The 24,295-nt window shown below is 38.9% G+C and overlaps 1 protein-coding gene across 7 annotated transcripts in view; it reads right to left on the bottom strand.

Annotated features, from left to right (window-relative positions):
* GOLGA4 (golgin A4) overlaps positions 1-24,295 on the bottom strand; it is a 124,247-nt gene that overhangs the window by 84,769 nt on the left and 15,183 nt on the right. For 5 of the 7 annotated variants that reach the window (XM_086365869.1, XM_086365868.1, XM_086365870.1 and 2 more), the window contains 3 exons: positions 23,267-23,356; positions 12,712-12,810; positions 8,366-8,431 (listed from right to left, as the gene is read on the bottom strand). In XM_086365869.1, the coding sequence (XP_086221995.1) occupies positions 8,366-8,431; positions 12,712-12,810; positions 23,267-23,356 (255 nt within the window). The remainder of the gene's footprint in view (positions 1-8,365; positions 8,432-12,711; positions 12,811-23,266; positions 23,357-24,295) is intronic. The other 2 variants (XM_086365872.1, XM_086365873.1) reach the window with 2 other exon arrangements.

Below are 24,295 nucleotides of genomic sequence, written 5' to 3'. Positions count from 1 at the left end.
CATAAGGATGCCACAAAGACTGAATTTGTTAACATGTACACGCAAATTGCTTATAATGTAGCAAATATGCAATAAACATTGATTATCAGTATTAGAGAAAGAAGACTAAAAGACAAACTTTACTTAAGCACCATACTCAAGCTTATGTGGCAGACTCTTCTGGCTCTACGATGCAGCAGCTTAGAGCACAGGCTCTGCAGCCAGACTTCATAGGTTCAAGTCTTCCTTCCACCACTGACCAGCAATATGACCTTAGGCAAGTTACACTGCCCCTCTATGCCTCTGTTTCTTCATAAGTAAACTGGGGAAAACAGCACTCACCTCCCAGGGTGCTCATGAGGAGTACTACACAAGGACATGTGAAGCACTTCACGCCATGACTGGCTTGAGCTGTCATCACCAGATATCCAACACTATCTATCAAGAGATATCTAATCCTCCCTTCTTCCTTTCCACCAGACGCCAGTTTCGTTCAGGCTAACAATACAGCCAGGTTAAACATTCACCTTCTCAAATATGAACTAAAACCACAATGACACACTACCACATATCCACTGGAACGGCTAAAATACAACTATGGAAAACTCCAAGTATTGGTGAGGATATAAAGCCATCCATTTTGGAAAACTACTAGCATTTATTAACATTAAAACTAAACACATATGTACTCTGTGGACCAGCAGTTTGATCTGCTGGAGAAGGGATAGGCTACCCACTCCAGTATTCTTGGGCTTCCCTTGTGGCTCAGCTAGGAAAGAATCCGCCTGCAATGCGGGAAACCTGGGTTCAATCCCTCAGCTGGGAAGATCCCCTGCAGAAGAGAAAGGCTACCCACTCCAGTAGTCTGGCCTGGAGAATTCCATGGACTGTATAGTCCACAGGGGTCACAAAGAGTCGGACATGACTGAGCAACTTTCACTTCACTGTATATCCAGTACAAATGTATAATTATGTTCAACAAAAGACATGCACTAGAATCTTACAGCAGCACTGTTCAAAACAGTGCCAAACCTGAAACTACTGTTGATGCTCATCAATAACAGACAGGAAAAATCAACTGTTGTCTGATCATCAATGGAATACTAGACAGCAACACGGAGAAGGCAATGGCACCCCACTCCAGCACTCCTGCCTGGAAAATCCCATGGACAGAGGAGCCTGGTGGGCCGCAGTCCATGGGGTCGCTAAGAGTCAGACACGACTGAGTAACTTCACTTTCACTTTTCACTTTCATGCACTGGAGAAGGAAATGGCAACCCACTCCAGTGTTCTTGCCTGGAGAATCCCAGGGACGGGGAAGCCTCGTGGGCTGCCATCTATGGGGTCACACAGAGTCAGACACGACTGAAGTGACTTAGCAGCAGCAGCAGCAGCAGCAGCAGCAGCAGATAGCAACAAGAATGAAAGATTAATAGCCACAAACAAGAATATACATGAATCTAACACTAACAGTATTAAACAAAAGAAGCCAGACACAAAAGAATATCCACTTCTGATTCTATTTACATTAACTCAGAAACAGGCAAAATTAATCTATAGTGTTAGAAGCCACAACAGTAGTTACCCCCGCCCCCAGTGTGAGAGGAGAACAGAAAGGAACACAACAGTTTCTGGGAAGCTGGTAATTTCTGTTTCTTGATTTTGGGTGCTGGTTAGAAAGCTGTGTTTAGTTTGTGAAAATTCAGAAAACTGTATATGGAATACATGATACTTTTCTGTATGTAGATATTATAGTGTGATACATTACATTTCAATTAAAGGATTTTTAAAATTAGCTCTGAGCTTCCCTGCTGGTTCAGTGATAAAGAATCCACCTGCCAATGCAGGAGACACTGGTTCGTTCCCTGATCCAGGAGGATCCACACGCCTCCGAGCAACTAAGCTGCGCCCCTATGAAGCCTGTGCTCTGGAGTCCGGGAGCTGCAACTGCTGAGCTTGGCTGCCCTGGAGCCCGTGCTGTGCAACAGGAGAAGGCACGGTGATGAGGCCGCACACCACAACTAGAGGGCGCTGTGCAACAGGAGAAGGCGGGGCGATAAGAAGCCGCACACCACAACTACAGGGCACTGTGCAACAGGAGAAGGCAGGGCAATGAGAGGCCGCACACCACAACTAGAGGGCGCTGTGCAACAGAAGGCAGGGCGATGAGAAGCCGCACACCACAACTAGAGGGCGCTGTGCAACAGGAGAAGGCACGGCGATGAGAGGCCGCACACCACAACTAGAGGGCGCTGTGCAACAGGAGAAGGCACGGCGATGAGAGGCCGTACACCACAACTAGAGGGCGCTGTGCAACAGGAGAAGGCAGGGCAATGAGAGGCCGCACACCACAACTAGAAGGCGCTGTGCAACAGAAGGCGGGGTGATGAGAAGCCGCACACCACAACTAGAGGGCAGCCCCGCTCACTGCAACTGGAGCAAAGCCCACACAGTAACAAAGACCCAGCACAGCTACAAATAAAAGAACTAACAAAATTATTAAAAATATAAATGTAAAATAATAATAAAATTAGCTTTTCCCAGACTCTGGTTCAGCCACGAGTGGGCTGTGTGCCAAAGCTCAGCCAATAATGGATACTACTGAGTGGGACTCTAAAGGATGGGACCTTCCTCAGTTTTCTGGCAGTCCAGTGGTTAGGACTCCACCCTTTCACTGTGGGGGCCTGGGTTCAGTTCCTGGTCAGAGAATTAAGAGCCCACAAGCCACACAGTGCAGCCAAAAACCACGATGGAACCTTCTAGAAGAAATATTACTTTCCTGATAAGGAATGTGTCTTTTGTCCTATTGAGAATGGAGATGTATTTCCTGGAGGCCAAACTTGGAACTGTGAGGATGAAAGGCAGTGATGAGAATGAGAGGAAAAACGGAGGGCAGGACAGGAAGCCAAAGGGAAAGGGTCTTTAACAACTGTCTCCAGCGCTTCTGCTACATAAGAAACTCAGCTCCCGCGGGCTCCAACCACTGCCAGGCTTCTGGCACCAAAGACATTCCCTGATTTGTAACTACTGTTTAAAAAGCTGATGGGGATTAGGGGGAAAATGTATAAGGAAGAATAAATGAACACAGAGTTACTTTTTAACGCCTTTCTGTCTCACCCGCTTGACCCTGTTTTCACTCCTCCTTCCTATTTCCCCAACAGTGTTATTGTTCAGACTTTTATCCTCTGCCAGCTGGATATCTGTAGCAACCTTCTGTTCTGTCAGATCTCTTACCCACCGGTCTGCCGCTGTGTCACACAGTCACTAGGATTTTTAGGATTTCTTCCTAAAATATAATTCGGTTCATTTCATTCCAGTTCTTAATTTGAACTCTCACTTAATAGAAAGATCAAAATCCTTCACTTATGTTCAAGATTCCCAGTTCCCAAGACCCATTTCTTTGTAAAATCACCCCTCCACGTAACAGAAACTTAAGTTCTACTAGGGAACTTCCTGTTTCCTGAGCAAATGCGTTGTCTGTGTGCCTCTGTGCTATCGCCCACAGTTTCTATGCATATGGAAACCCAGACATCCTTCAGAAGTGAGTTCAAATTTCTAGGATTTCTCCCATCAGAAACTGCCTTTCTTAATCGCTAAGCACTTTACCAGGACCACTCCTGGAGCACATACTGCCTTCTGACTCAACATTACTTACTCGCTGATACAACAACTAACTGTTTATGCCTTAAAACAACTACAGAGATAATACAGCACAGTGGTTAAGAACAGACTTCCTGATTTGAATTCCAGCTTTACTACTTACTAACTTTAAGACCTCTGTTTCAATTTCCTCATTTATTTAAAAAAAAAAAAAATTAGTAGATTGTTATGAGGATTAAATGGCCAAAAACACTTAAAATAATGTCTCGTATAGGAAGCACTAAATATGTTTTCCTACATTGTATCCACTGCACACACACCCTCACCCCAAACTTTATACTCTTTTAGGACAGGATCCATATTCTCTATTTCTGTAGTCTTGCCTCAGTGCTTTCCACAGGAGGTGCTTAGGACACATTTGTTCAGCTGAACCCTAACCTGGCAATATGATAATGATGATCTAATGGGAAAACTTGAAATACTCAATGATTGATCAAAATGATACATATCATTTTTTATATAGTATATCTTATTCTAGAAATCATGGGAAAGCATTAATACGACACCAGTAACACTCTACAATAACGTTCATAAGCTTTATTCATAATAGAAAACTTCAAGCAGCCCAGGTGTCCATCAATAGGTGAGTATCTACAGAATATTCATATAGAAAAACTACACAACAACAGGTAGGAACAAACTACTGATAAGTACAGCAAGGATGAGATTCCAAAAATACTGTGCTGAGTGAAAGAAGCCTTCCACAGAACAGTGCACTCTATGAGGCCACTTACATGAAAATCTAAAATAAGCAAAACTAATCTGTTGCATGGTGGAAAAAAATTAAACCAGGTTGCCTCTGAGAGGAGCACCACAAGGGAACTTTCTGGGGTGATGATAATCTTCCATAACCTGTGGCTGGGTTTGGCACATACAACTGTCAAAACTCAGTCAGTGCACATTTGAGGCTTGTACATTTCATTTTATGTAAAATTCACTTCAAAAAAGAAATTATAAACACTGATCTCTAGATAACGATATGCATACTAAAACATTAGTACTGTGGCCTACAACTTTGAAAGGCATCAAAAAAATAAAATAGATTGAGGTACAAATAGAGGAATGAATATATGGACAGAAAAAAGAGTATGGTAATGAATGCATCAGTGACAGAACTGACGCGTTAGGTACACATATGTTCACTTTATAAAGTTCTTTCAACTTTTCTGTATGTTGGAAATGTTTCATAACTATTGAAAATAAAATTAAAAGCAGTCTTTCACTTCTAGCAGTATTCAAAAACAGCAACGAAAATTTCAAAATTTAATTTTACTACTATAATTTCTTTTTTAAAAAATTAATGATTTTCAAAACCAGACTTTTTCCCACAACCTAAAAAAAAATAACAGCATATGAGAATGGCCATTTAAATTCCTATGTTTTGCTCTATTGAATTTAGTGAAACTCAGTTGTTATTTTTTGTTGTTTTTGCTGAAGTTTAGAACATACAATGATATGTTCATTTCAGGCATGAAACATACTGATTAGATATTTTTACAGATTATGCACCAAAGTTATTACAATATTACTGACTCTATTTCCAGTGCAGTACATTACACATCCCTATGACTTATTTATTTTATAGCTGGAAGTCTGTAGCTCTCTATCCCTTCGCCCATTTCGCCGTGCCACCACCCTCCTCGCCTCTGGCAACCACTACTCTGCTCTCCATATCTCATTTTAACAACATAGAAATTTAAATGAGGCAATGCATGGCAAAAAAAAAAAAATTATAGCTGGGGAGACTGATGTTTTTGTCAATCTATGATAATTCCACTATCAATAACTAATCACTAGTCTCTGGGCAAGTAATTTAAGGTTTCATGCCTAATATCTTATCTACACAATAAGACAGTAATACTAGATCCTATAGTTATCCTAAACTGCCAAAACACTAAAACTATAATCAAACTATTTCACAGCTTCTCAGATAAGGATGAATGCTCATATATACTTGTTTTACAAACTATATTTTTCTCTATTACATGGTGGCATACACTGATTATTTTCAAATGTCTGAGTTTTTTTTAAGTCTGTCTAAGGTAAAATGTCCGGAGAAGGCAATGGCATCCCACTCCAGTACTTTTGCCTGGCAAATCCCATGGACAGAGGAGCCTGGTGGGCTGCAGTCCATGGGGTTGCTAGAGTCGGACACGACTTCACTTTCACTTTCACTTTTTACTTTCATGCATTGGAGAAGGAAATGGCAACCCACACCAGTGTTCTTGCCTGGAGAATCCCAAGGACAGGGGAGCCTGGTAGGCTGCTGTCTATGGGGTCGCACAGAGTCGGACACGACTGAAGCGACTTAGTAGCAGCAGCAGCAAGGTAAAATGTCAACCTATGAATGAAGAGTCATTTTGATTAGCTGAATGTTATGTACTGATTACCTGAATTTTGTGTACCAAATTAAACTGAAGAGTTAACTACTGTTAAGTATAACAGACATTTTTTTGAAAAGGGTATACTACACTTTTTTGCTTTTTTAGATAAAGACAGTGAGTAACCCTTTTTAATGACATCTCTGCCACAAACTGTGTGCCAAAATCTACTGATTTACAGAAGATGATCTACCCAGTAGTAAGGGGGTCACAAGCAGCTACACTTTATAAACTCTTGGGCTTGCTTTTCACCATCTCTTCTACCTTGGTGTTAACTCTGATTTCCTGCTCCCAATTACAGTAAGCATTCTACCTGCTTCAGGGATATCCATTGTTCCTAATTTGCTAACAGCAACCAACAACCAACCTGTCAGAATTTTGTATAAAAGCAAACGGACTCTGAGTGGAGGTGTCTCCTTGTAACAAGAATTAAATGAGATCATGTACATAAAATGATCAACAACACCTGAGACACAGTAAACGCAATTAACACAACTAACTTTCTGAATATCACACAAGTTCATTCCTCACCTTAATCAAAACTTAAGTCTCTCCTGAATTTGATCAAAACATTGGTTGTTATTCACTCTAGTTCTTGCATTCACAATTATATTCAATCTGTTTGGACTATTCTACAATAGAATAAGCATTCTAAATAATATTTTCTGATAAATATTCCTCAAAGATCACTGGATCTGTCCAGTAACATTTAGACTGATGCCTCCCAATATTTTACCCCTCCTTCAAGGCACTTGCAAGAAATTATGTATTTGTAAAAGGAGAGTAAAAAAGTTGGCTTAAAGCTCAACATTCAGAAAACAAAGATCATGGCATCCGGTCCCATCACTTTATGGGAAATAGATGGGGAACAGTGCAAACAGTGTCAGACTTTTTTTGGGGGGGCTCCAAAATCACTGCAGATGGTGACTGCAGCCATGAAATTAAAAGACGCTTACTCCTTGGAAGAAAGTTATGACCAACCTAGATAGCATATTCAAAAGCAGAGACGTTACTTTGCCAACAAAGGTCCGTCTAGTCAAGGCTATGGTTTTTCCTGTGGTCGTGTATGGATGTGAGAGGTGGACTGTGAAGAAGGCTGAGCGCTGAAGAATTGATGCTTTTGAACTGTGGTGTTGGAGAAGACTCTTGAGAGTCCCTTGGACTGCAAGGAGATCCAACCAGTCCATTCTGAAGGAAATTAGCTCCGGGATTTCCTTGGAAGGAATGATGCTAAAGCTGAAACTGCAGTACTTTGGCCACCTCATGCGAAGAGTTGACTCATTGGAAAAGACTCTGATGCTGGGAGGGACTGGGGGCAGGAGGAGAAGGGGACGACAGAGGATGAGATGGCTGGATGGCATCACTGACTCGATGGACATGAGTCTGAGTGAACTCCGGGAGTTGGTGATGGACAGGAAGGCCTGGCGTGCTGCAATTCATGGGGTCGCAAAGAGTCGGACATGACTGAGCGACTGAACTGAACTGAACTGAAAAGGATTTGGGATTAACTGGGGATGTTTCAAGGCCCAGGGACTTGGCCCAGAATCTGACTGGCCTCCCTGAAAAGAATGAGGTTCTCAGCTCACAGGTAAGCTGTTCATGGAGTTTGGGAAGCTAGACAATACTTTAGAATGTTTAGTCTGCATGATTTAGTTCATAAATCAGACTGTTGAGAAACTGCCCATGTTCGTGCTCCAGGTCCACAGAATCAGCAATGTTACTGCCCTACACTAGACACTGTTGAGAATAGCCAGGTTAATGATGAATAATCATCAGTAAAGCCAAAAATAATAAATGTTCATCTCAGACACTGCTATCATTAAGATTTTTTTTTAATGAATTTCTTTCTTTTTTGGAAGGAGTCAAAAGAAGGTTACATGAGTCCCACTCTCCAAATAACTTTTTAAAGTCAAAGATAAACTTAACTCGCTAGTAATAAGATATTCTGCATTAGAACAAACTTTAAAAGAAAATGCCATTTTCTTTACATCCCCATTCTAGAATATGTAACTCAACATGTCTTTCAGTATGGCTTACTCCTAATCTTTTACAACTATAAAGTCAGTCTGTTTTTCAAAGTTTTATCTTCGGTGCCATTAAGTTTTTAAATGAGCAATAATGGAAACTTACAAGACTGGTGTGTGTATATATATATATATATATATACACACACACACACACACACATGTATTACTTCACTTTAAACTTTTTCCAAGAAACCATCAACAAACTTGGATTTACCATACATACTGTATCAAGTGTTTGGACATCACTGTGGCTAATAATATAGATTGACTGACACTGAAATGACTTGCTCTTTCTTTTAAATAACATTTAAAACAAACCTGAGGAGTTGTGGGTTCACTTCCATTAACACTGTCGGGAGATTTTGTGGCTTGGAAAGACGCATTCTAAGAAAAACAAAGAAACACTGTAAAGAGAGGATCAGAAAACTAAAGTTTTAAAACCGTTAAGAACAAAGGCCAAGTACCAAAACCTATTAGACACACATATCTATTAAACAAAATTAGTAACTGCTCAATTATTAGAATTTTTTCATGCAAGGCAAAACTAGTATGGTAAGTATTTTAGAAAATTCATTTTGCTATTTTATCTGTAACTAAATAGCAAGGATTAGTATGTAGCAAAATTTACAAACTAATCCCATGCCTCTCCCCATTACCATCACCCCAGTTTTTTCCCTCAGTACAAAATTAACATCAGGAATTCAGTCAGCAAAACTCATTCAAGTAGAAAACTATCCAGAGGAAGTAATGTCAACTGTTCCTTACAATTAAATACTATTTAAAGTTATTCGGGCTAAGCTCTGAAAAATATCTTCCTAATAAGAAATGGAAATGCCTCATTCATTTAAAGCCACCAGTCTAAATGAAATTGGTAGGACAGTTTTCAGAAAAACTTAAAATTAAAAATAATTTCTTCCACAAATGAAAGTTTTTTGTTCTGTTCTGTTGGTATGACAAATGTTCTAAGTTACACAGCATTCTACTTATTACATCAAACCTGTGTTAGTTCCGTAAGGTTTGATATTCTTCAAGATTCAAAATTCTACACTATTCATAATACACTAAGTGTCTAACTAAAATTAAACCTACAGAAGCAGCTCATGATAAAGTAACATCCATGTTTTAAACAAAAGCATTCAACCAAATACTAGTCACTATGTTTCAGTAACTTGGTGCTTAAAAAGTACCAAGTTTTCCCCTACAACCTCTTAGGGCTAACCAAGAAAAGGTCAAATATATGACTCTTCTTATTCTTAAATACAAGTGGGGAAAGCATGCAACTTTGCAAAAGTGTTCTCAAATTTCTGAACTCTCATTAGGTATCTGATACTATGAAATTATTAATTTTCGCTGTGATAAATGTACTATGATTTTGTAGCTTTAGTCTTCATCTTTTAGAAATATATACCAAAATAGGTAGGTAAGATTTCTGAAATTTGCTTCAAATAATCCCATGGGGATGGGGGAGAGGGGTATCTGCATGTGTGATGAGGGCGGGAGGGGTATGGTTAGGGAGGTGTGAGGGGATGGTATAAGATAGCCATGAGTTATTATTTGCTGACACCGGACAATGGATATTGGGGGAAGGACAAGTAATCTTATGCAATTTTTATTGCTATTTCCACTCTTGCTATATGTTTAAATTTTTCCCTTATAAAAGTTTAAATACCTTGCCCCTCTAACATAAAAAGAGCTATAAAATTTTATCAGTCCAAGACACCTCCTTAAACTTACACAGGGGAGAACAGTTAGGGGAATATAGGAATTAACTTTTATCTTCCTCTTCTCTGCCATTTCAAAGAATTAGAAGCTGGATACACGGCATACATTTGTACAACATTGCAATTAATGCTTTCCAGCCCTAAAAATATCCTACACTACACACTCTAAAATAAAAGACATATTTCACAGAGATCAGCAAGTCTCTCTGCCAGGCAATTGAAAAGTAATTGTCTATGTGCAGTAAAAATGCTTTATGTATACTTCATATTCAGTTGCATAGAATATTAAAAAGATGTTTACTCAAGACTAAAACTTTAATAAATAAAATTAAATTAAATGAATTTTATTTATCAAGGGAAAAAAAGAAAAGTAACTGACCTTTAAATTATGGAGAAAGCAAACAAGAGGGCTCCATAAGATATTCTATTGTATGTAGTAAAAAAACCTGGTACATTATTGTGATCCATACAAAAACAGCTATTCTACAACTGTTTGAAATACCACTCTACCAAACAAACAGCATAATATTTAAAAACTTTTCTTTCCTGTACCTATATTTTAATTTACTTGCTATACTATATATCAGGCTCCCCTGGTAACTCAGACGGTAAAGAATCTGTCCACAAGATTCTTGCGGGAGACCCAGGTTCGGCCCCTGGGTTAGGAAGATCCCCTGGTGAAGAGACTGGCTACCCACTCCAGTATTCTTGCCTGGAGAATCCCATGGACAGAGGTGCCTGGAAAGCCCCAGTTCACGGGGTCGCAAAGAGTCAGACATGACTGAGTAAGTGCAAAAAATACTATATATCTGAATAAATGCAAGACAACTAAAGAAAGTACTGAACTATGTTACCATGAAAATGTAAGTTAGGAATCTCTAGAAACAAAAATTACAGATATTGTCACTACATATAATGCCTTCTTCATTTCTGCCCTGCAAATTCTTTCTCATCTTTCAACTTTCAAACACCTCTTATTTTGTGAAGCCTCCTATGGCTGGCCTGAGGGACTAACACATTTCCTATGCTTGTATTTTCTTCTACAAAGCCTTACTTCTTTTGAATTGTTAAGCGTATTTTGACATTTTTGTCTCAGTACTAACTACAAACGCTTAGAGAGCAAGAACCCTACATTTGCCTGACTGATAGCAGAGGCTCAGGAATTGCTTCTTAACCCCTTATGCAGCCCATCTTTCAGTGCAAGAAGACTTCTGAATGCCTCCCGGCAACAGAAGCCCAGAGAACTAGCTCAACACACGTCAATACTCAATGGTCACCAACACTGTCTCCTGGAGGCAATTGTGAGATAACAAAAAAATGTTTCTGAAGTGCATTTAATTTAAAAGTACACACAGGTTCCCTGCCAGATTTGTCTTCAATTATGATTTGTTACATCTTTCAACAATCACTTTTAACTGCTGTAAGATTATACCATGGTTTTATGTGAGGAGAAATATTATTACCAGAATAAACAAACAAACAAACAAAATTTAAATAAGATTATCACAGACTTTTAGCCTACTTACCATATTTTAAATAGTTCTAAAGGCTTCATTTTAAAATTATTAGCATTTTTTTGTAATAGGATAGGTATTCAATATGAATTGTTTTTGTGTACTTATGGAAGTGGACCTAGAAGAAGTTCTATTTTTTTTTGTCAAGCCTCCATTACTACTACATGAAGTGGAACATCATTTTATATTTTTAAAATAAGTTGGTAAGTTATCTCTAACTGGGACTCCTGTCTCCCTCTCAGGACTGAAAACAGTGAGGTATAACTGGTAGCCCAGAACCAAGAAGAGACCTCTATTCCTGAGAGCCAACCTAAGGCGTCACAAGAACTCTCAGCTGCTTTCTTTCCTAAAACCCAGTTGAGAAGGAAGGTAATACAGGATTGCTACTGACCACATGCAGACCAAGTCTTTGCTGGCTGCATGAATAAGTATGTGAGTGCGTGCTTAGTTGTTCAGTTGTGTTTGACTCTTTGAGACCCCATGGACTACAGACCGCCAGGCTCCTCCGTCCGTGAAATTTTCCAGGCAAGAATACTGAAGTGGGTTGCCATTTCCTCCAAGGATCTTTCCAACCCAGGGATCAAACCTGTGTCTCTTGCATCTCCTGCACTGGCAGGCATATTCTTTATCACTAAGCCAAGTTGGAAGCCCCATGATTAAGTACAGAAATGTTCTAATTTCATCACCAGCTGCTTAATAAATTAAACCAACTCTTATTGTTTAAAAAAAAACCTCAGTCCCAGTTCAGCTGGTGTTCATTCTAACACCAAAAGCTAACCTTACTTGGCAATCAAACTTCTAACTTTTAATTTGCTAAATTTACTAATTTAGCAAATTTTCCAAAGTGGAATTATACACAAGATTCAAAATTGTATGAATTCAGTCAGCTGAAAGATAAAGAGTAATTGTTTCCTTTCAAATGTTTTATACACAGAAAACTGGTAGTCTCCCAAAATAAGATGCAACTAACTTGTTACAGTAGACTCCACCTGCCTACTCAATATTGCTTAATTACGGATTTATATACAATGATTTTTTCATTCCTAAAAATGTGAGTCACATCTCAAAATATTCTTGGCCTCCTACCATGAGTAGAACAGAGATTCCTAGCAATACATACCTCTTTTAGTTAATGAGCAAACATTCCCTAGGGAGGAAAACTTAAGAGTTCATACCAAGTGAAAGTATTCTTCGCTATGTTAATGAAAACAGTGTTAAATTTTGTTGCTGTTAAAAAGCTAGCAAACACACACCAGCCATCAGAACTCAGCAGTTTACGCTCTGATTTTTTTAGAGCAAGGTTAGCAGCACAGCACTGAAGATGCTTTGAGAGGTGGTCAGTGACAAGCAACATGAGATATGCTTCTAGAATGACCAAATTACTCTGTTTCCCCACACAGGGAGTGCAGAAAGCGGTGGAAGGACTCACCACACTTTCAGTCTGGGTTTTAGGCTGCTTGGAGGAATCCAAAGCAAAGATAGTATACTCAGAGAGAAAAGCAGGCTCTGCTATCATCCCGGCTAGGAGCTGTCTCATTCAGGGTAATGAGCAGAGGCATAAACATAAAATAAAGGATGAAAAACAAATCATAAGGGCATGTTGCAAAGTTCTCATCCCACAAGCACGCACACACTCCAGTGGCCTTGCGCTAGCACCACTCCACCCACAGAAATAATAAGTTCCTGGGAAAGTTCAGGGAGATGAGCTGAGCTGTTCTGGACCTCAAAACTCAACTTTAAACAGCTTGCTTATTGACAGACAAATGATGTATGCAACAGGCACCCTAGCACACACCACGTCTGGCAATTCAGCATTAAAGTCTACACCAATAAGAACAATTCATGGTAAACAACACAAAGTCTTAAATACTGAGCTGCTCCTTTCTATAGACAGAAAAAGACAGCATGGAAATTTATGGGGCAGATAAACACACAAAACTTTAATCATTTATTTGTACTTATATACAAATAGTCTTCTCCAATACATACAGCAGAAATTTTTAAAACAAATTTATAGTAAGTTTTAAGGATAAATTCTATTATACTACTGATAGCTCTTTTGATATACATTCTTATCTGCATAATTTTCTTTCATAAACTGTATACTATATACCAAAATACTATCATGATTTAGATGTGTAAGAAATTATAATTAAAATGAACTTTTTGATGGTGGGGGTTACACAAACACACAAGTAAAAAATTACATTTCTAATTATTTTTCCCTACCTAGCCCATCTTGGGGCCTGCTTTTTTTTTTTTTTTTCCTGTCCACAATTTTCTCTTCTTTTTCAGGAAATTATTATTACTTCATTTACCTTACTGAAGATACTTGTTTTTCAAAGTCTTGTCCAGACTGCCCTTTTAATTATTTTAATTTCACCTGGAATAAATTGTTACAGCCCAATTTCTGTTTTTATTGGTTGTCTTCTCAGCATTTCTTTTATCATTTTCATTTACAGGCTCCTTTTCAGGAAAGCATTACCCTTCCCCTTCCTTCTGTGCTCATCCCTCCTTATCCAGTCAGTCTGACTCCCTGGGGCCCAGTCTGGGTTTCCAGCCCCACAGCAACACAGAGGTTATCACAGATTCAGTCACTAAGCCCATGTGAGGGAGGTATGGTTCAGTTCTTGGTCACAAAGCCTCCCTAGAGACAGCAGCTTCTCACAATGGGCCACAGAGAGCTCTAGGCAAAAGCTGGGAAAAGCTCTTCTCAGCTGTCTTTCATGCGTGCCGTGAGCCCCACTTTAGCCTCTGGCCTGTAGCACTAAAACAAATTCTGGCAGCACAGAACCCTCCCGGTCCTTCTCAACCAGAGTTCAAAGAGAAAATTAAGTCCTAATGCCAGACCTGAGGCATCTGCTAGCTAGCATCCACTGTTATATGTCATGAATTAGTATATCCCCTATGTACTACTCTATCCTCTTTTAGGAAAGAGACCCTAAAAAGCTTTGGGGTTTTATTTTTTTGTCACACCGCATGGCTTGTGGGATTTTAGTTTCCCGACCAGGGACTGAACCTGGGCCCCAGCACTGAAAGTGGAGAGTCCTAACCACTGGACAGCCAGGGAACTTCCAAAAAGTTTAGAATCTTCTAGTAGCTCTACTGTGACGAGAAGAGGCCCTGTTTCTATCTTCCCAAACTCTGTTATATATAGCTGTTGTAGCAACAACTTACTTTTTTGAGTCAAATTTATTTCATTCTTATTTGCAGTAACGTATACATTAGGTACATAATACACTTAGAAAATACAAGAAAAAAAAATCCACTATAGCAGTATATGAGAAAATACACAGTACAGACTGAGGTTAAATCATTTTGATTAAATCCAAGATCATAAATTATAGCCCTATTTTGTCTATATGGGTAATTTTACTAAACATAAAAACATACAGTCTTTAAACTGAAAAGACAGCAAAAAAAGGACAAGGTGTCTAATGTTCCCTAGCTCTAATTAGCACTGAAAAGACCAAGGGTATATAAAGATGGTAAAAACTAAAAGAAAAAACAAACCCACATATCAAGCCAGAAAACTGGGAAAGTAGCAACACAGATTCAAGGAATTTCTGGTAAAGTCTCAGGGTACCTGAGACTTAAGAAAAATAAGTCATCAAAGATCAGCCTGCTACCCCAGTTAAAAAAAAAAAAAAAAAGATCAGCTTGCCACTGCAATCCTGAGGATGCTCAGTACACTCAGCAAGAGAATGGAACCAACTGGTTCATCATTTGTTGAACAGATAAAAACACAGACAGAAGACTCATATTACTAATACCAGGGATGAAAGAGGGAAAATTACTACTGTGTTTACAAAATAAAAAGGATTACAAGGCAATAACTGCATGCCAACAAACAATATGGGTGGCATAAAGTACCAAAACTGATGCAGGAAGAAACACAAACTATTAACAGAACTGTAAAAAGTGAAGAGACTGAATTAGTAATCAAAACATTTCTCATAAAGAAAAGCCCAGATCAGATGGCATCATTAGTAAATTATACCAACTATTTAAAGAATTAATACTAAGCTTAAAAAAAATATATATATATATACACATATACATATATATGTATATGTGTATACATATATATGTATATGTGTATATATATATATATATATGTGTGTGTGTGTGTATATATATGAGGGAACACTTCTCAATGCATTTTACGAGACCAATATTTTCCTGACACCAAAATACTGAAGACCAACAGACCAATATCTCTTATGCTGCTGCTACTGGTGCTAAGTCACTTCAGTCGTGTCCGACTCTGTACGACCCCATAGATGGCAGCCCACCAGGCTCCCCCGTCCCTGGGATTTTCCAGGCAAGAACACTGGAGTGGGTTGCCATTTCCTTCTCCAATGCATGAAAGTGAAAAGTGAAAGTGAAGTCGCTCAGTCGTGTCTGACTCTTCTCGTCTTCGCGACCCCATGGACTGCAGCCTACCGGGGTCCTCCATCCATGGGATTTTTTGGTGTCATTGCCTTCTCCAAATATCTCTTATGAATAGAGACCAAAAAAATCCTTAAAAAAAAACCTAGCAAACCCAGCAATATAAAATTAAACACCATGAACAAGTGGAACTTATCCTATACAGGGTTGGTTTAACACCCAAAACCAGTTAATACAGTACATCAAACAAACAGAGTAAAGGACAAGGTCACAGGTCAATCTCAAGATGCAAAGAAGGCATCTGAAAAAATCCAGCACTGCTTGACGGGAAAAACATTCAACCAACTAGGAACGGCAGGGAATTTCCTCAACATGAGAAAGGGAATATACTAAACACCATGTTAGCATCATACCCAATGACACAAAGACTAACGCCTTCCCCCTTCCCTTTAAGACTGAACGCCTTCCCTCTGAGAGACAAGTAGGTCTGCTTTCACTACTGCTCAACTGAAGGTTCTAGCCAGGGAATTAGGCAAGAAAATGTAATAAAAGACAGCAGATTAAGGGAAGATATAAAACTGCCTCTACCTCCAGATGACGTGATCTTCTACAAAGAAAATACTAAGTAATCCACTAAAGGAATCATAGAACTAATAAGGTTAGCTTTGAAAGTCAATCCATTTAGGGGCAAAATTAATTCCAACTAATAAGTATCAGCAAGGTTATAGGATAACAAGATTAGTAATAATTTATAAAAATCCTATTTTTTCTGTAGAAGAACAAGAAAACTAAAATGAAATTAAGAAAACAATTCAATGTATATTAACATTAAAAAGAATATTTGTGAATAAATTTTAACAAAAGTAGTATAAAATTTAAGCTGTGAAAACTATGAAATTTTTTGAAAAAAATAAAGAAGATCTAAATACATGAAGGAGTAGAGGGAAAAGAAAGAGGAAATAGTAAGTTTCCAATTATTTAAATCTGATAAGTGAAAGTGAAAGTGAAGTCGCTCAGTCGTGTCCAACTCTTTGTGACCCCATGGACTGTAGCCTATCAGGCTCCTCCATCCATGGGATTTTCTAGGCAAGAGTGCTGGAGTGGATTGCCATGTCCTTCTCCAGGGGATCTTCCGACCCAGGAATCAAACCCGGGTCTCCCGCATTGCAGGCAGACGCTTTACCATCTGAGTCACCAGGGAAGCTCTGATAAGGATGGCACAAAAAGAAAAGTATAAATCTCTCTCTTTACAAACAGAGGAAATGTAAATAAAATAAGTATCAGACAACAACAGGATATTAATAATGCACTCTGACTAGTAGAATTGATTCAAGGAATGACCAACTGGCTTAATATCAGGAAACCTATTGATTTAATTCATGTTTTATCATTAGAGCAAAAGAAAAAATATGAGAACTGAATAGATATCAAAGGCAATCTAACAGGCTTATCTTCTATTTTGATTAACTGACAGAGGGTAGGTAGGTTATAATCTAACAGTCTAACAAAGAAAAAAGCATATCCAGCTTTGAAAGTCAATCCATTTAGGGGCAAAATTAATTCCAAACTTATGAAAAAATATTTCTCACCCATCACTTTGGAAGATAATTCTTAATAATTCTTAAAGAACAACACCTTCAGAAGCCCCGAAACAAAGAATAAATTTCAAAAAAATGCTTAGGACCTGTCAAAAGCTGAGAGTATCAGGAATCCCTGTTAGGGGTCATCACATGAAACAGTGAAAATTTTCTGGAAATACAAAGACAACTACTGAGGTAAGAGACGGCATTTTGTTTCTGAAAAATAGCTTATATCAAGAGAATAAGAAAGAAAAGGGGATATCTTTCTTGAAGCTTGGGAAAGCATCTAGTCCAAAGCAGCCTGATGCTTCATTATTTCCTTCCCTACAGTGTCACTCTTAATATAAAATGTCCTGTCTGTGCTGTTCAACAGATGGTGAGTATAGATAAAGCTTTTTCTTTTCTGTACAATAATGATCTTTTGTATATGATATACAAATTACAAGTATTTTCATACTTCTGAATTCACTTGCCCTTCACAAGAACCCTGTGAGAATGGATACTCATTTTACCACAGTTTAAAGCTGAGGCTCTGAGAAGTTAAAGGAAGCTGCCTAAAGCCACACAGCATGTAGGGATGGAATCCTAGGATCCTTTTCTACTCCAGGCTTGTGCTGCATGTAGGGAAGCAAAAGAACATACAGGACATGTGCACAGACATCTACTCACAGAACAGAATCCGTCAAACAACTCAAATACTAAAGTTCAGCAGGCAAAGACAGAGAGAGAGGTAACCCCCATGGGGCCCTAATCCACGTAAGGCTCCATCTGCTTCCCTCCCCTCTGGATGGGACCTAAGCAGAGACAGTGAAGCAGGCCACCCTGTCTTCCCAGGCTGCCCCCAATAACAGCGCAGGAAGCGCCCACCACGTGCCCAGCAGCATGTGAGGAGAGGGACATGCTGTGCGACTGGCTATCCCCACAATCCCAGGAGGAAGGCACTGCTGTTCCCATCCTGCTGCTGCTGCTGCTGCTAAGTCGCTTCAGTCATGTCCGACTCTGTGCGACCCCATAGTCGGCAGCCCACCAGGCTCCCCCGTCCCTGGGATTCTCCAGGCAAGAACACTGGAGTGGGTTGCCATTTCCTTCTCCAATGCATGAAAGTGAAAAGTGAAAGTGAAGTCGCTCAGTCGTGTCCGACCCTCAGCGACCCCATGGACTGCAGCCTTCCAGGCTCATCCGTCCATGGGATTTTCCAGGCAAGAGTACTAGAGTGGGATGCCATTGCCTTCTCCGGTTCCCATCCTACACATGAGAAAATCTAAGTCACTGAAAAGTTAACTTTCAAAGATCCTTCAGCCAGCAAAGCCAGACAGTTCCAAAAACCACCCCCTTCTCACTCATCTATTCCAGGTATTACTCCAAACAAACAAACATGTTCTCATTCTCTCAGAAAAGTCTTCAGACTGAGCCATAAAAGGAATGCAGGAGTTACACCTGTTGCAATACAGATATACCTTGAAAACATGATGCCAAGTGAAAGAAACCAAATGCAAAAAGTCACATATTGTGTGCATCCACTTGCACGAAATATCCAGAAGAGCTAATCCACATCAGCGGTCACCTGGGGCTGGGAGAAGGGGAGAATGACTGCTTAATGAGTAAGCAGTTTCCTTTAGCATAATGAAAAGTCGTGGAACTAGACAGATGTGATGGATGCACAACACTGTGAATGTAATAAAAGCCACCTTTAGTTCACTTTAAAACGGTAAATTTTATATTATAGGAATTTTATCTCAGTAAAAAGAAAAATCAGAGTGGAGCAGAGGGCAGGTAGTTCATTTGCCTAGTTAGCCCTTTACCTGATCCTACACTCCATACTGCTCAAAGGCACGCAGCTCCAGAGGCAAAGATTCAACTCAAGCAACACAAAGGGGAAGGAAGCCTGTGCTGAGGGTACTGAGGCTGGGCCTAGGAGCCCAGGAGAGAGTATCAGCCCAACTGGACAGATTCACTGTCTGTGCAGGATGAGATCCCAGAGCCCCACAGACCTCTGTGTCAGGGCACATCAACCTACTCCCCTTGGCCTTCAATGTCTACAATCATACAGATGATTTTTTACATCCCTATAAGGAAGCCTCTGAGAAGGCAATGGCAACCCACTCCAGTACTCTCGCCTGGGAAATCCCATGGACGGATGAGCCTGGTAGGCTGCAGTCCATGGGGTTGCTAAGGGCATGACTGAGCGACTTTACTTTCACTTTTCACTTTCATGCATCGGAGAAGGAAATGGCAACCCACTCCAGTGTTCTTGCCTGGAGAATCCCAGGGACAGAGGAGCCTAGTGGGCTGCCATCTATAGGGTCACACAGAGCTGGACACGACTGAAGCGACTTAGCAGAAGCAGTAGCAGTAAGGAAGCCTGGGGCTTCCCAGGTGGCTCACTGATAAAGAATCTGCCTACCAATGCAAGAGACACAGGTTCAAACCCTGGGTCAGGACTTCAGTATTCTTGCCTGGGAAATCCCATGGACAGCGGAGCCTGGCAGGCTACCTACACTCCATGGGGTCGCAAAGAGTCATACACGACTTAGTGACAAAACAACAACAAGGAAGCCTGAGGCACTGCTACCAAAGACAGACTTATTTAGATTTATATAAAATACTTACTAACACGGGAAACCAGACACATTAGGATTTTCCCCAATATCTGAGAACAGGCAAAACATTAAATTGACCAGAAAATCAATGTAATGAAACCATTCTACTTCTCAAGCTTTCTAGATAACACAGACTTTATGTACCTCCTGGAGAGACAGACAAATAAATATTTGTATTTTGAATTAAACTTCCACATTTTGCTAAAAAGAAACTTAAAACTAAAAGTGAGGATCCCATCACTGACAGAGTATCTTTCACCTCAAAAGTTTAACAAAATGAAAAACCCAGGGAGTTTGAGAGAGAGCTGATGACTTAAAAAGATAATTTTATGTAATGTCCTTTTAATCAGTAACTTGATCATGAAATTTAAAAGTCCCTTATTTATTTCAAAATAAGTTGACCCAAGGTTTACATTTCACTTTGTGATCAAAAATATTTTTTAGAGTTGTTTAAAAATGCTTTGGACGAAGTGATGATATTGCTTTGGCTGTCAACCAGAAACCATTTCCTAAGCTATACCTAAAAGCACAGGAGCTTTAGTGCTGGAATATGGGGAAAAATTAAAAATAACCTTTAGCTTACTTAGCCTGCTGTAAAAGAATGCTGAAACCATCCCTTTCAGAAAGGATTACTTTGTAAAGATACATTCAATTTAAAGGTCTTAAAGTATCCTAGAAAAAACAAATCTTAAAAAAAAAAAAAACCAATAGTAGCAATCAACAGTTATTTTCATTGTTTCAACTGTATGTAAGCCAATATACCATAATATCAACCAATATACTAAGTGTAGGAATGATGCCATTAACACCGCTGCAAAAAGTGTTTTTGCTGCTCAATATTCTAGCTTTCATTCAAACTGCTTTCACATATAAACTAAATTCAACAACATTAACTTGAAATCTTAAAGTTAAAAAAATGCAATATTGTAAATAATGCATAAGAAAATAAGATTGCAAAGAAAGTATGCATATACTCTATACTCGTATATAACTTTGTCAGATTATTTAAATATATACACTAAGGACACAGTATACTATTAACTTTCAATGCAAAAACTACTATGAAGTTTTTATTTTGCTATCAACATCTACTAAATAATGGTTTTCAAAAATACACCCTATGACCTAGCAATCCCATTCTTAGAAATCTATCTTACAGAATAACAGCATTGCCAATTATGCATTACATACAATTCTCAGTCCAACACTACTTAAAATATTGAAAGGTTATAAAATTGGATTCATAATACTGAAACTTTTTCCAAACTAATCTATAGAATCAGTACAATCCCAATTCAATTCTCTGTACATGTGCTTTTTGTTGTTGTTGTCAGTGTTGTGTTTTGAGTTTGTTTTTTTAAGACTTGAAAATCTGATTCTAAAATTTGCATGAAATTTATATGGGAAGGTATAGGAATAACTAAGACATTCCAGAAGAACAAGGCAGTGCTATGGACTGAATGTTTGGGCCCTAAACCCCAGTGATATCTGGTGATGGTACTTGGAGGCAAAGCCTTTGGGAGGTAATTAGAGTTAGATGAGGTAAAAAGAGTGGGACCTCTATGATGAGATTACTGCCCTTACAAAAAGTGAAAGACAAAGACAGCAGGCTCCCTACTCCTCCATTTCTCCCTAGGTGCATGCAACAAAGAAAAGTTATGCTAGGACATAATGAAAAGATAGCTCTGTGCATCTCAGGAAGAGGGTCCTCACCAGATACTGAATCTGTTGGCACCTTGATCTTGGGCTGCCCAGCCTCCAGAATTCTGAGAAATAAATGTCTGTTGTTTAAGCCAGCAATCTACAAAATTTTGGTTTTAAAACCAAGACAGGGAAGACCTGCTCTACACTGAAGGCAAGATTTAATATAAAATAGTTATGAAGACAATACGGGAACAAGTCAAAGACAGAGCAAACAGGAGAAGAGAAAATAGAGTCCAGAAACAAATCCACTCAAATATGGACACAATTTCTGGTAGCACAGTAGAGCAGTGTGGAAAGAATCAAACAACTGGATAGCTACAGGGGGAGAAGGGTGGTAGTGAAACTTGATCCCTACCTCATACCATATTGAAAAAACTCATTTCCAAGCAGAGTATAGATTCAAATGTGAAAGGTAGAACAGGATAACACAGGCAAATACTCTCAAGGATAAGAAAAGAATACTGTAATAAGAAATGAAAAACACTAGACATAAAATAAAATATTGATAAATTGGACATTACAATTAAGAACTTCTGTTCAAAGGACACCATTAAGAGAATAAAAGGCAAGAGACAGAAAGGAAGTAGATATCTAGAAGGCATATATCCAATTAAAAAAACTCCTATCCATACTGTACAAAAAAGAACTCCTACAAATCAATAAAACAAAGATAAACCAACAGAAAAATGAGCAAGAGCCTGAAATAAGCACTTCACAAAAGAAGTTATCAATACACAGATGAAAAATGCTCAGTCCCATTAGATGAAATACACAGATGAAAAATGCTCAATCTTATCAGTCATCAGAGAAATGCAAATTAGAACTACAACAAGAGAACATTACAGCCACCAGAAGAGCTGAAATTCAAGACAACTTTCATCAACTCCTGGTAGGAAGGTAAAGTTCTACAACTATCCTGAAAAAGACCACAGGCATCAGCTTCCAAAGTGTTAACCTACATATACACTTTAACCCGGTGGCTCTCTTCCTGTAAGTGGGCAGCGAGAGAAGTGCACAAGACTCTTCACAGCAGCACAATTTGACATAGCCAAAAATTAGGCAACCCACAGTTTAATTATAATGTTTACGACAGAAAGCATACTTAAGAGGTACTATTTAGAAAAAGCAGCAGCAGCAGCAGCATATATCAAAAGGGCAGGACGACGGTACTCTTCTGTAGGGGAGGGAGGAAGCATTACAGTGCCAGCAGTTTGCCTCTTCTTGACCTGATGGTGGCCACACGGGGATTCACTTCATAAAAATTCACTGATGTGTGCACTTTGTTTTACCCTATTTTCTGTACTTCTGGGACTCTTACAATCCTTCACAGAAAGAAAAAATATTGGAAAAAATCTAATCTGAGCTATGGTGCCAGCTGCATGTCACTTGGAATCAGTAGTTACTTCAGTGCTTCCAATCATAATCTGAAAATATGGGACTTCTCCCCGAATAATGTTGAACAAATTGTTAGCACATCATTCTGAAAATTTCAAATATTAAAGGCAAAGTACATTATCCTCTCAAATTAAGCTATATAAAGAAAACACACTTTATAAAAGCAAAATTACTATTAGCAAAAAAAAAAAGTTACTAAAAAAAGATCTAGGAATTAAATAATTGACATGTCAAAAAAATTTCCCATTTTTCTTATAAACAGAAGCATAATAAGCTTCTTGTAAGTTTATTAAGGAAGAAATTCTAAACTTACCTCTCTGTTGGGTGTACCCTCATCAAGTGACTCTGTAAATGAAGACGTCCTGCTCCTGGTTCTCGTTGGTGTTGAAGAACTGGAGGAAGCCTAGATTAAAAGATTATTGCACAAATTAGAAAGACTACACTCGTGAGCACACGACATACTATATAGTCCTTTCTCACAGTACATGCCCAAAGAACCCAGTAAAAGGAAGGAAAAGAGCAAATACATGGAAAATGAAAAAAGGTAAATGAAACGTCATCAACTAGCAGACCCAGGCTACCCACTGGGTCCTTGGTCTGATTCTGCTACCAACTTGAACTATGACCTTCACTAAATTAACTTTCTGAATGCTAAAATAAACCTCAAAATAAGGTTGTGATGATAAAATTATTTTATTAGGGGAGACTGAAACCAGGTGAGAAGTATATGAAAACTTTCTATACTATCTTTGCAGCTTTCCTATAAATCAAAATTATTCCAAGTTCATTAAAAGCAAGTTTGTCAATTCAATTGTGAAAGTGCCTTCCAGCTCTAATATTCAATTATAATGACCTGTGGAGGTAAATATGTCTCTAATCAAAGGTCTTACTTTGAGAATACTGTGCACACCACAGCCCAGTACTGAGATGCCAGTCCATTAGTTCTGTGAAGGACTTCAAGACTCCTACAATCCTTAGTACAAAAACGCGTAGGATAAACGTAAACAAGAAGCTCCAAATTGAAACTAGAGCCTGAGGTCCACTCTAAGGTGAGCTAAAAACAGTCCTAAAAATATAAAACCAACATTTCAAGATGCCCTCTCATCCATAACAAGATAGGCCTTAACCCATCTACACAAAAAATAACGTCTTGATGTCTTACCCTTTTGTAGTCTGTATAGCACCACATAAATAAAAAGTACTTAGTAAATATTTGTTAAAATAAATGAACAAATGGAACATCCATCTGTCAAGTCAGCGTGTGCTGCTGTGTCTATGCTGGAACAGAGAGGTCACAAGAAACTGTGTACACACATACACACACACATATGTACATATTCAG

This window comes from Bos grunniens, chromosome 22, assembly GCF_055505025.1.
Source record: "Bos grunniens cultivar Pamir isolate PY7600 chromosome 22, Bosgru_T2T1.0, whole genome shotgun sequence".
In the NCBI taxonomy this organism is placed as follows: domain Eukaryota; kingdom Metazoa; phylum Chordata; class Mammalia; order Artiodactyla; family Bovidae; genus Bos; species Bos grunniens.
Note: the sequence above shows the minus strand (reverse complement) of the source record. Positions and strands in the feature narration are given on the sequence as shown.